General features: G+C 38.8%; 1 protein-coding gene across 1 annotated transcript in view; it reads left to right on the forward strand.

Moving 5' to 3' along the window:
- AXDND1 (axonemal dynein light chain domain containing 1) overlaps positions 1 to 13,442 on the forward strand; it is a 177,363-nt gene that overhangs the window by 19,214 nt on the left and 144,707 nt on the right. Inside the window, exon 9 of the mRNA XM_058274806.2 lies at positions 12,307 to 12,428. Within this exon, the coding sequence (XP_058130789.1) occupies positions 12,307 to 12,428 (122 nt within the window). The remainder of the gene's footprint in view (positions 1 to 12,306; positions 12,429 to 13,442) is intronic.

Genomic DNA, 13,442 nt, shown 5'->3' on the forward strand with positions numbered 1-13,442 from the left:
ATCATGGGACATTCATTGCACTTGGTGAATACATCTCTGAACACTGCTGCACCACATGGTCAATAGTCCCCATTATAGTTTATACTCTCCCCCAGTCCACCCAGTGGGCCATGGGAGGACATACAATGTCCAGTAACTGTCTCTGCGGTACCACCCAGAACAACTCCAAGTCCTGAAAATGCCCCCACATCACATCTCTTCTTCCCACTCCCCACCCTCAGTAGCTACCATGGCCAAATTCTCCATCTCAGTGCTACATTTACTTCCATTACTAATCACAATAGTTCCAGAATAGAATATCAGTAAGTCCACTCTAATCCAGACTCTATATCTCCATTCTGTGGACCCTGGGATGGTTATGTCCACTCCACCTCTATATCGAGAGGGTGCTTAAATTCCACTTAGATGATGGATGCAATTCTCCTGTTTGCAGTTGTAGGCACTCTTGGCTCCCTGGTGTGGTGGTTGACCTTCTTCACCTCCCTGTTAGTTGACTGGGGTAAGTCCAATAAACCAGAGGGTAGGAGTTGCAAGTTTGTTGAGGCTTAGGGCCTGGCTATCACATGGACAGTCCAGAGATTAAGGTCCCCTAAGTATACACTAAGCCCCAGTGCCAACCACAGGTCTGTTAAAAGTAACAGGAGAGGCTTGTGAACAAAGATCACATCTGAATCCAACTCCATCACACTTAAGACCACAAACTCCAAAGTAGGGCCAACTGACATGACACTGAAGTCGATCTGCCATGACCATAGAACCTATGGGTCTCTGTAACCCTCAGAAGAATCAATATCTGGGGTTGTATCTACTTTAACTGTCTCTGGGACTCTGCTGAGGTGTGCATAAGGGCTACCCCTCTGATGACCTCCTGGCTCTTTCTTGGAGACTCATAGCCAAATAAACTCATTTGTCCTTTCCATTTCCCCCTTTTATTCAAGGTCAAAAAGCATTTTTAACTGCTGATATTACATGTAGGCTGAGATATTCTGCTGGTCTGAGTTGACCCTTTTATTCGAGGTCATTCTCCAGCAACATCATCAGCTGGTACTTGGTAGTAATCCCTCGATGCCAGGGAGGCTCATCCCCAGGAGTCATGTCCCATGCTGGGGGGAAGGCAATGCATTTACATGCCAAGTTGGGCTTCGAGACTGGCCACATTTGAGCAACATGGAGGCTCCCAGAAGGTAACTCTTAGGCACCCTGCAGCTCTAGGCCTAGTTCTATTTCAGGCACACAGGCTCACAAGCATAGTCATTAGCATCAAGGGCTCATTGTTGAACCATCCTTCCTTATTGGTCTTAGCTATTGCACTTGGGGGGTTGTTGCTGTTCCATTAGGGAATGCGACAGAGCTCTCCTGGCCAGGAACTCAGCACTCCCTGAGCCATAGTTCCCAACTGAACCACTATGAAAATATCCAAACATTTTTATGTACCCCACTCATATGCCCTGGAGAACTCCCTCCCAACCATGCGCCCCCCACCAATAATACCCCACACCAGTATTCCTCCCCTGCCACCATCAAACCCATCTGTGGTCCAAAACCTCCCCAAAAATGAAGCCCAATATATTGCCAGGTTCCATTAATAGTAAAATGGCATATAGTGAGGGGTTTAAAGATTAGATATAGAAAACATACAAATTTAGAAAAATTAAAGTAAAAACAAATTGGGGTATCAAAAAATTTAAAAATTAAAAATCTTTGTTTTTGAAGTTTTGCATTTCATCACTGTAATAAGTGTTGCCCTGTATGCACATTGGCAAGGCAAATTCTTCCATCTCTTCCTCAGTGTCTATGTCCTTTCTTTTTCTTTTTTTTTTTTTTTTCTAATTATTAAGCTTGTCTTCACAAAAGTTTTAGACCACAGTAATTCATATATACAATATACGGTACTCCCACATATTCAACATCAGACACTTTGTCCCTTTCCCAGCAATAATCTTTTTACATGTCCATACTATATTTACTGCAACTGATGTACAGATAGTGAGACAATAGCTTTCAAACAAGGTTACACTTGGGTTTACATTGTGGTTTATATTTTAGACTATACAATTTTCTAAATTTTTTGTTATCTTATGTTTTAGATTTACATTTTAGCCTATAGGCCCCTATACACTTTGGTGTAATTTAACATGTCCTACGTCCATCCTTGCATAATCTTGTGGAACACTTCCATTGCCCTACAGTTACACTGATTCCACCTATTCAATACCTCTTTCCCCCTCCCCTATGGACCCACAGTGACAATCACTCTTCATTGCTTGAGGGGCTGTGTTCAGAGATACTCGCAACAATGCTGAGGGTTTGACATGCTCAACTGCCCTAATGCATTGGGAGCTACCATTTCTCTCTAGAGATACAATTCCCTCTATTTGAGAACATCAGTCCTCCCCAGGATGTGGGTATACTTCACTCTCATTATATCAGTCTCCATCCAATGATATAACCCACTATCACAAAATGAGCACTCACACACTCCCTAGAAGCCTCTCCTCTGTCACATTCTCCCCTTTAAGCATTGTAAACAGGTCACCTTCCCTATTATATTTTTGAAAAAGTTTCCTTAACATTATACTCTCAACCACATACCTGACAGTCTCCTATGTTCATATGTTCCCTCACCCTCCCCCCAATTTCTTGGGCCATATTACCCATCCTCCCATGTCTAGCCCCTTCAAGCCCACAAAGCCTCACCCAAGGGTATCCCTATGCTCCCATTTTATCCCTTCCCTGTACAAATACTTACCTCCAGCTTATCATAGATTTCACACAGATAGGTGTCAGCTTGCAACCTTCCTCTACCCCCCCAAATTCCTTTAAGCCTATCATCTGGTCTCTAGCTCTCTGAAGCAGCTTGGTCTACTTATTTCATATCATTGAGGTCATGTAATATTTGTCCTTCAATGCCTGGGTTGCTTCACTCAACATAAGGTTCTCAAGATTCATCCATGTTATTACATGTGTTTGTAGTGTATTTGTCCTTGAAGCTGAGTAGTATTCCATTGATGTATATACCACATTCTATTTATCCATTCATCTGTTGATGGGCATTTAGGTTGATTCCAACTTTTGGCAATAGTGAACAATGCTGCTATGAACACTGGTGTGCATATATTGGTTTGTGTCCTTGTTTTCAGTTCTACTGGGTATATACCCAGCAGTGGAATTGCTGGGTCATATAGCAAATCTATACCTAGTTTTTGAGAAACCGCCAAACTGTCCTCCAGAATGGCTGGATCCTTCTGCATTCCCACCAGCAGTGGATGAGTGTTCCCATTCCTCCACATCCTCTCCAGCACTTGTAGTCTTCTGTTTTTTTCATAGCTGCCAATCTTAAGGGAGTAAGATGGTATCTCATTGTAGTTTTGATTTGCTTTTCCCTAATAGCTAGAGATTTGGAGCATCTTTTTATGTGCTTTTTAGCCATTTGTATTTCTTCTTTGGAGAAGTGTCTGTTTAAATCTTTTTCCCATTTTTTAAATGGATTGTTTGTCTTTTTATTTTCAAGATATAGGAGTTCTTTATATATGCAGGATATAAGTCTCCTATCAGATATATGGTTACCAAATATTTTCTCCCATTGCGTAGGTTCTCTTTTCACTTTCGTGAGAAACTCCTTTGAGGTGGAGAGGGCTTTAATTTTGAGGAAGTCCCATTTATCTCTTTGTTCTTTTGCTGCTTGTGCTTTGGGTGTGAAGTTCAAGAAGGCATTTTCTACAAGGTCCTGTAGATGGTTCCCTGCATTGCTTTCCAAAGTCTTTATGGTCTTAGATCTTATATTTAGGTCTTTGATCCATCTTGAGTTGATTTTTGTATAAGGTGTAAGTTGGTAATCCTCTTTCATTCTTTTACATATGGATATCCAGTTCTCCAGGCACCGTTTGTGGAAGAGGCCATTCTCTCCCAGTTGAGAGGGTTTGCTGGCCTTATCAAATATTATATGACTGTATATATGAGGATCTATATCAGAACTCTCAATTTGGTTCCCTTGGTCAGTGTGTCTATCTTGTGCCAATACTGTAACTTTGTAGTATGTTTTTAAGTCAGGTAATGTGATTCCTCCAATTCCATTTTTCTTTTTCAATATGTCTTTGCCTATTTGGGGCCTCTTTCCTTTCCAAATAAATTTCATAGCTAGTTTTTCTAGTTCTTTAAAGAATGCTGTGTTGATTTTTATTGGGATTGCATTGGACGTGTAGATCAGTTTTGGTAGGATAGACATCTTAATAATATTTAGTCTTCCTATCCATGAACAGGGAATATTCTTCCATTTATTTAGGTCTTCTTTGATTTCCTTGAACAGTGTTGTGTAGTTTTCTGTGTATAAGTCTTTTACATCTTTAGTTAAATTTATTCCTAGGTATTTGATTTTTTTATTTGCTATTGTAAATGGTATTTGTTTCTTGATTTCCTCCTGAGCTTGCTCATTATTGGTGTACAGAAATGCTACTGTTTTTTGTGGATTGATCTTATAACCTACGACTGTACTGAACTCATTTATGAGTTCTAGAAGCTTTCTTATAGACTGCTCAGGGTTTTCTATGTATAAGATCATGTCATCTGCAAATAATGAAATTTTGACATCTTCCTTTCCAATCTGGATCCCTTTTATATCTGGTTCTTGCCTCAGTGCTCGAGCAAGTACTTCAATGTTAAATAGGAGGAGTGATAGTGGGCATCCTTGTCTTGTTCCTGATCTTACAGGAAAAGATTTTAGGACTTCACCATTGTAAATGATGTTGGCTGTGGCTTTTTCATATATACCCTTTATCATGTTCAGAAAATTTCCTTGTATTCCGATCTTTTGCAGTGTTTTTATCAAGAAAGGGTGCTGCATTTTGTCAAATGCTTTTTATGCATCTATAGATATGATCTTGTGATTTTTTTCCCTTCAGTCTATTTATATGGTGTGTTACATTGATCAATTTTCTTATGTTGAACCATCCTTGCATACCCAGATTGAATCCCACTTGGTCATGGTGTATAATTCATTTAATGTGTTGTTGAATATGACTAGCAAGTATTTTGTTAAGGATTTTTGCATCTAGGTTCATTAGAGAAATTGGTCTATAATTTTCCTTTCTTGTGGTGTCTTTGTTTGGCTTTGGTACTGGGGTAATGTTGGCAATGTAGAATGAATTAGGCAATGTTCCTTCTGTTTCAATTTTTTGGAAGAGTTTCAGCAAGATTGGTGTTAGTTCTTTCTGGAATGTTTTGTAGAATTCACCTGTGAAGCTTCTAGCTCAGTGCTCTTCTTAGCTGGGAGGTTTTCAGTGACTGACTCTCTCTCTTTACTTGTGCTTGGTTTGTTGAGATCGTCGATTTCTTCTTTCATCAATAGAGGCTGCTTATGTGTTTGTAGGAACTTGTCCATTTCCTCTAACTGTCCTTCTTGTTGGAATATAGTTTTTCAAAGTATCCTCTTATGATAGTCTTTATTTCTGTGGGGTCAGTGGTGATAACTCCTTTCTCGTTTTATATTTTGTGTATTTGCACCTTCTCTCATTTTTTCTTTGTTAGTCTAGCTAAGGGTTTGTCAATTTTATTGGTCTTCTCAAAGAACCAGCTCTTGTTTTTGTTTATCTTTTCAAGTGCTTTCTTATTTTCTATTTCATTTAGTTCTGCTCTGATCTTTGTTATTTCTTTCTTTCTTCTTCCTTTGGGATTACTTTGTTGTTTTTTTTTTTTACTAATTCCTCCAAGTGTGTAGTTCTTCAAATTAGCTCTTCTTTTTTGATGTATGAATTTATGGCTATAAATTTCCCACTCAGTACTGCTTTTGCTGCATCCCATAAGTTTTGGTGTGTTGTGTTATCATTTTCATTAGTTTCAAGGTAGTTATTAATTTCTTTTGAGATTTCCTCCTTGACCCACTGTTTTTCTAAGAGTGTGCTGTTTAATTTCCATATCTTTGTGTGAAATCTGGGCCTCTGGCCCTTGCAGATTTCCAGCTTCACTCCACTGTGGTCAGATAAATTATTTTGTATGATTTCAATCTTTCTGAATTCATTGAGACTTTCTTTGTGGCCTAGTATATGGCCTATCTTGGAGAATGTTTCATGTGCACTTGAGAAGAATGTATATCCTGCTTTATTTGAGTGTAATGTTCTGTATATGTCTATTAGATCCAGCTCCTCTAATATTCTGTTCAAATATTTTGTTTCTTATTGATTCTCTTTTGAGATGTTCTGTCCAAAGTTCATAGTGATGTATTATAGTCCCCCACCATAATTGTAGAGGCATCTATTCTTTCACTTAGTTTTTCCAGTGTTTGCTTCATGTATTTAGAGTTGCCCTTGTTAGGGGCATAAATGTTTATGATTATTCTTTCATCTTTAAAGATTATCCCTTTCACTAATATGTAGTGTCCATCTTTGTCTCTCACAATTGTTTTGCATTTAAAGTCTATTTTGTCTGATATTAAAATAGCTAATCCTGCCCTTTTTTGGCTATTGTTAGTTTGTAAGATTGCTTTCCAGCCATTCACTTTCAACCTCCTTGAATCCCTGGGTCTAAGATGAGTTTCTTGTAGACAATGTAAAGATGGGTCGTATTTCCTTATCCAGTCTTCCAATCTGTGTCTGTCTCTTAACAGATGAGTTTAATCCATTGACATTTAGCGTTATTACTTTCAAGGGATTACTTATATTAGCCAATTTTCTTTGGATTTGTGTTTGTCATATGTTGTTTGATTTTTTTTTTCTCTTTTTGTAGTTTTAGTTGTTCTTACACTCTCCTCCAACTCTGTCTCTCCTGTTTGTTTCTTTCCTCCTGCAGAACTTCCTTTAGTATTTATTGAGGGGCAGATTGCTTGTTGGCATACTCTCTAAGTTTCTGTTTGTCTGTGAATATTTTGAACTCTCCATCATGTTTGAATGCTAGCTTTGCTGGATAGAGTATTCTTGATTGGAAATTCTTTTCTTTTAGTACTTTGACTATGTCATAACACGGCCTTCTTGCCTGCATGGTTTCAGATGAGAAATCAGCACTTAATCTTACGGAGCCTCCCTTGTATGTGATGGTTCTCTTTTCTCTTGCTGCTTTTAATATTTTCTCTTTGTCTTGTGCATTGGCTAATTTGACAAGTATATGTCTTGGGGTAGGCCTGTTGGGATTTATGCTATTCGGGGTGCATTGTGCCTCCTGGACAGGTACATGCATCTCCCTCAATAGGTTTGGGAAGTCTTCAGCCATTATTTCCTCCAACATCCCTTCTGTCCCCTTTCCCTTCTCTTCTCCTTCTGGAATGCCTATAATACATATGTTTGTGTATTTTGCATTGTCTCTAAGTCCCTAAGTCCCTGCTGGATTTTTTCTACCTCTTCATCGATTAATTCTACTATCTGTTTGATTTCAGATGTACTGTCTTCCACATCATTCATTCTTTCCTTTGCCTTTTCAAATCTGCTGTTATTTGCTGAGAGTGTATATTTTATTTCTTGGATTGTGCTATTGATCCCCATCATTTCTGTGATCTTTTTGTGCATGATCATAATTTCTTCTGTATGCTCTCCATGTGTTATCTTAATATGCTTAATCTCTTCCTTCACTTCATTGAATTTGTCCATGATACGTGTTTTGAGAGCTTTAATTACTTGTTCGATGTTCCACTTCTCTTCCTGGCTTTTAGTTTGTTCATTGTATTTGGCCATGTTATTATTAGTAGTAGTATGCTCTCTAGTTTTTTGTTTTTTGTTTTTTTGCTGTCTGGTCATTGTTTTATTTTGTTGGGTTTATTCTGTTGATTATCTTCTTATTCTAGCCTTGGGGTTTAATTAGTTGTTGTTTTTGTGTGCATGTTGTCTTCTCTTTGTCACTTTTTTTCTTCTTATTCTATTTCCTTGTTGTTGGCTAAGTTTCCTCGAAGGAAAATATTAGGTCCAGAGAAAGCAAAAGGGGTAAGAAAATATAATAAGTAGTATTGATATTGAGTGTTAGCAGATGAACCATGTGAGATCTAGGAGAATGGATATAGAACTTGTGGATGCTGTGTATAGTTATAACCGTAAAAAAGTGGAGTACCTATAATGAGATATTAAACTGAATATGGGGAGGAATATACTATGAATTAAAAGGTCAGTGTGGTCAGGAGAGAGGGAAAAAGAAAAGAGAGGACAATAACATAAAGAGTGAGTAAATGATAGAAAACAGATTAGAGGTATTAGAGATAAAAAGTCAGAAATATTGGAAGCTAAACAGAGAGAGGTGGAATGTAAGAGAAACAATAAATGATGGAGGAGAGAATAATGTAAAGGAAAGGGGATAGCATTGGTAGCCAAAATCAGTACACACAGAAATGAGAAAATTGAGGATGAGGAAGCACAGCAAATAAGAAATGTTGTCTGCAGCACTAATATAAAAGAAAGAAAAAAGGGGGAAAAGGGGGAAAGAAAGATAGAAGGAAAAAAAGGCAGAGAGAGGGGAGAAAAAAGAAAAAGAAAAAAAAAAGGGCAGTGGGGGGGATAAAGAGGAAGAAAAAACAAGAAAACAGACCAACAAAAAAGACCAGACAAGGCCTCAGGCAAAGAATCCTCTCTGCAATTGAATAAACTGCTTAGGAGTCTGACTTTCCCCCTTTCTCCCTTCCTCACTTCCTTCTCTCCCAAGGCAGCAGGAAGGCTGCATGAGGGCTCCTATAGGAAATTCAGATGGGTCCCTGGTGAACCAACTCACCTGAGAAAATAATGACTCTTAATTTCTTGAGCGAGAACACCCACCCCTTGCCGGGAACCCTAAATATGCTATCGGAAGCCTGTAAAGCACGTCCTACTGTCCCTCTCCCTTAGGTGTGCTACAAGGCGGGGCTAGTTAATTTTCTCACTCCACCTTCTCCCAGACCAAGTTTCCTATCCCAGGACATTTAGGTAAATTGGGCTCTCTCACCAGATTTGCCTCTTCTCTATTCCTAGACTCTCCCCAAGTCAACTAATATCTCCTCCAAACTCAATAAAAGAGAAGGACCAGAAAATTGAACCTGTACTCCCTGGCCCCTCTTCACCTTCCACCTAAACTCTCCCACTTCCAGAGTTAGTCTGCATCCAGAGGGGTAGAGCAATGTTGGATTTCTGGGAGTGCTGGGCTCGGGAAACAGAGGCCTGAGGGAATGTGGACTCAGGGTATTTAGCGTGAGCCATGGGGGTTCGGGGGACACAGGCTTGGGGTTCACGCATTTAAGAAGCACGGAGCTTGGAAACTCTGCCCCACGACCGGCAGTTCTCAGTGAACACCACAGCTCTTAACCCTAGGGGGAAGGGATTTACCTTCCCACAGCTTCCGGCTTCCGAGTTCAGTGTTAGAAACCTGTAGTTCTACCTTGAGCAAACACCAATTCTGCTGCAGTCTCTCCAGATCGACGTCCAGACACCTCCCACCTTGCAGGTTCCCGTAACAGCCTGCTCGGGTATGGCTCCATCACCACACAGCCAGTCCTTTGTAAGAGAGATGACGACAGTGTATTTACTCAGATGCCATCTTGCCCCGCCTCCTGTATTCCTTTCATCACTGTAAGATCTGTTGTCTTGTATGTACCGTGATATTTTCTTCTATTATTCCCCCAGTTTCTTATTTTTTTCATTTTGTCTTCAAAGAAGCTTTAGGTTACAGAAAAGTCACATATGGAATATAGGACATTCCCAAATACCCAATATTCTCACCCTCTTCCCCTTTCCCCTATTAATAACATTTTACATGCGGATGGTACACTTGTTACAATTGATGTACAAATATTGATACATTGCTACTAATCTTGGTCAATGATTTATTTACATTATGGTTCTACTATAGACACTGTGATTCTAGCAATGGAAAAACTTAAAAAAAATTTTTTCAAGATACATAAATCACACAAAATGTTACAATAAAAAATATAAGAGGAAACAGACTTTGGCCCAGTGGTTAGGGCGTCCGTCTACCACATGGGAGGCCCGCGGTTCAAACCCCGGGCCTCCTTGACCCATGTGGAGCTGGCCCATGCGCAGTGCTGATGCGTGCAAGGAGTGCTGTGCCACACAGGGGTGTCCCCCACGAAGGGAAGCCCCACGCGCAAGGAGTGCACCGGTAAGGAGAGCCGCCCAGTGCGAAAGAAGCCGCCCAGCACGAAAGAAAGTCCAGCCTGCTGACGAATGGCACCACCCACACTTCCCGTGCCGCTGACGACAACAGCAGACAAAGAAACAAGACTCAGCAAAAAGACACAGAGAACAGACAACCGGGGGAGGGGAATTAAATAAATAAATAAATAAATAAATAAATCTTAAAAAAAAAAAAAATTAAGAGGTTCCCATATACCCCACTCCCCAGACCACCCACTCCTCCCACATCGACAGCTTCTTTCATTAATGTGGTACATTCATTGCATTTTGATGAGTACATTTTGGACCATTACTATACAGCATGGATCATTGATGTGGAGGCAATGGCCACTGGAGGTTCTGAGGGGAGGGAGAGGGATAAACAGGTGTAATAGGGGTTCATTTTTGGGACTTGGGAATTGTCCTGAATGACATTGCAATGACAGATAAAGGCCATTATACATCTTGTCATAACCTACAAAATTGTACAGGAGAGAATGTGAACTACAAGATATGCTATAATCCATGCTCAGTGGCAGTGCTCCAAAATGTGTTCATCATTGTAACAAATGCACCACACTAATGAAGGATGTTATTAATGTGGGAGGGGTAGGGAGGCAGGCATATGGGAATCCACTATATTTTTTATGTACATTTATGTAATCTAAGTATCTTTAAATAAAAGTAAATAGTATGTTTTTAAAAGATATACAGGTTTTTCTTTATGAGGACTATTTCTTTTTCATTTTTGTTTTATAAATTTAATTTTAATATAATTTAAAACAACATAAAAGTTGCAAGAATACATGGAACTCTGATGTAACCTTTACCTATGTTCACCAATTATTTATATTATGCCCTATTTGTTTTTATCATTCTCTTTCTTACTCTCTGTTTATATATCTGCATAGTTTTTTTCAGAACCATTTTAGATTAAGTGGAGACATTGTGCCCCTTTAATACCAAATATTTCAGTGTGTATTTCCTAATAACAAGGACATTCTCTTATATATCCATAATACAGTTATCAAAATCAGGAGATTTAGCATTGTTATGCTAGCATTAACTACTTTAGTTCATATTCAAATTGCCAAATTTCAAATTCCATCATAGTCCCTATAATATCATTTAGATCTATTTTTCCTATCTATTTCAGGATCCCAGGACCACAGAACACTTTTAGTCCCTTTAGACAACTTCAATCTGTAACAATTCCTCAGTTTTCCTTTGTTTTTCTTGAGCTTGTTATTTTGAAGAGAACAGACCAGTTATTTGGTAAAATATTCCTCCCTTTGGATTTTTCTGATGTATTCTCATGATTAGATTCCAGTTTTGCGTTTTTGAAAGGTATACATAAGACGTGATATTGTGACATACATTTTAAATTTCATGTATCTGGGGAGCAGATGTGGTTCAAGGGTTTTAGCACCTGCTTCCCATATGGAGGTCCTGGATTCGGTCCCTGTGCCTCCTAAAAACAAAAAAACCAACAGTCAGACAAACAAACAAACAAAAAAACCCAGCTCAGGGGAGCATACATGTCTCAAAGGTTGAGCTCTGGCTTCCCACATATGCGGTACGGTAACTTAAAAATAAATTCATGTATCACTTGTGTGTGTATGTGTATATAAAGGAAAATGTAAGTGAACTAAATCAATCAAGGTGTTTCTAATTTATTCAAATTCAGAGTGTGTACATCCTTTTTTAATTTCCTAGGTGCTAAAATAAATACTGTATAATGGGTTGCTTAAACATTGGAAATTTATTGGCTCATGGTTTTAAGTTTAGGAGATGACCAAAATGGAGGCATTAGCAAAACCATACTCAACAACTGTGGCATTCTGGCTGCTGGTGATCCTTGGTCCTTGGCTTTTCTCTCACATGGCAAGGCACATGGTGACATCATCTCCTTTCTCTTCCTGGTTCAGTTGACTTCCTGCTTCTGACTTCTCCTGGTGGCTTTCTCTCTTCTCTCTCTGTCTGAAATTTATTCTGCTTGTAAAGGACTCCGGTTATCTGAATTAAAGCCCAATGTAATTCAGTTGCCCACACTCTAATTGAAGTAACATATTGAAGAGAGATTATTTATAATGGGTCCACATCCACCAGAATGTGGACCAAGATCAAGAGCATGTCCACACTTGGTATACAATTCAGTCCATCACACATCCTATCATGGTTTTTACTGGTAAAACGCTAATAAGGATTGACTATCCTACTTATCTTCTTCCAGATGCACAAACTACTACATGTATTGAAAAAGGAACAGAATATTTATAATACAATATTTCATGAACTTATTCGACAAGTCAGTGTGGACTGTGTGGATAGAGGAGAACTACTATCCAAAATCAGGTTAGAAGCTATTTGAGTATTTTACTTTCCTTTTGAATTATAGAATTGTGTTTATATCTGCTTTTGAAAGTCACAAAAATGCACTTCTATGATCTATTGATAATAGGGAACCTAGTTGCATAAATACTATATTTTATATAGTAAAAATATAATAATAGTAGTTCAGAACTTCCTTAAGGTGATTTCTGTTGGATGTTTTATATCATACTCTTCTTTTTTTAAAGATTTATTTTTTATTTATTTATTCCCCCCCGCCCTTGTGGCTTGTTTGCTGTCTGCTCTCTGTGTTCATTCACTGCGTGTTCTTCTGTGTCTGCTTGTCTCCCTTTGTTGCATCATCTTGCTGCACCAGCTCTCCGTGCAGCGTGGGCCATCAGCTCTCTGCGTGGCGCGGACCAGCTTGCCTTCACAAGGAGGCCCTGGGACGCAAACCCAGGGCCTCCCATATGGCAAATGGGAGCCCGTTCAATTGAGCCACAGTCACTTCCCTATATCACATTCTTTTATGATTTGGAATAAAGTGCTTTGTGAGATATGGGGGAAAAACTCAGGTTTTATAGTCAGATCTGGCTTCAAATCTTCATCCAGGTATGTGATACTGTTAAAAGTCTGAGCCTTAGTTTTCTATCTGTAAAAGCCTTATTTTCTCTTATTTGTAAGTAAAGATAATTGCTACCATGAAAGTTTTCATTTGTCCATTTGTTCATTAATCAACGAATGACATTTACTGACTATCTACTCTTTGCCAAATATTAAGATATGTTTCAAAGGCTTGCAGTGAGGTGTAAATGAAAGAACAAAAGTACCTCCTCAATAAATCATATTATAATTATTATTGATGGTGATAAATATTGTTGATACTATAGTTCTTCTTACTGTTCTGATTATGGTACTTTCTAAAGAGCTAAAAGCAATAGTAGAATTAGAATACTGGGTTCAAATTAAATACCTTGCAGCTCACTTATCATGGAACCAGAGGCAAGTTATTAGGTCTCCCTAAATATTAATTTCTTT

Source organism: Dasypus novemcinctus, chromosome 13 (genome assembly GCF_030445035.2).
Source record: "Dasypus novemcinctus isolate mDasNov1 chromosome 13, mDasNov1.1.hap2, whole genome shotgun sequence".
In the NCBI taxonomy this organism is placed as follows: Eukaryota; Metazoa; Chordata; class Mammalia; order Cingulata; family Dasypodidae; genus Dasypus; species Dasypus novemcinctus.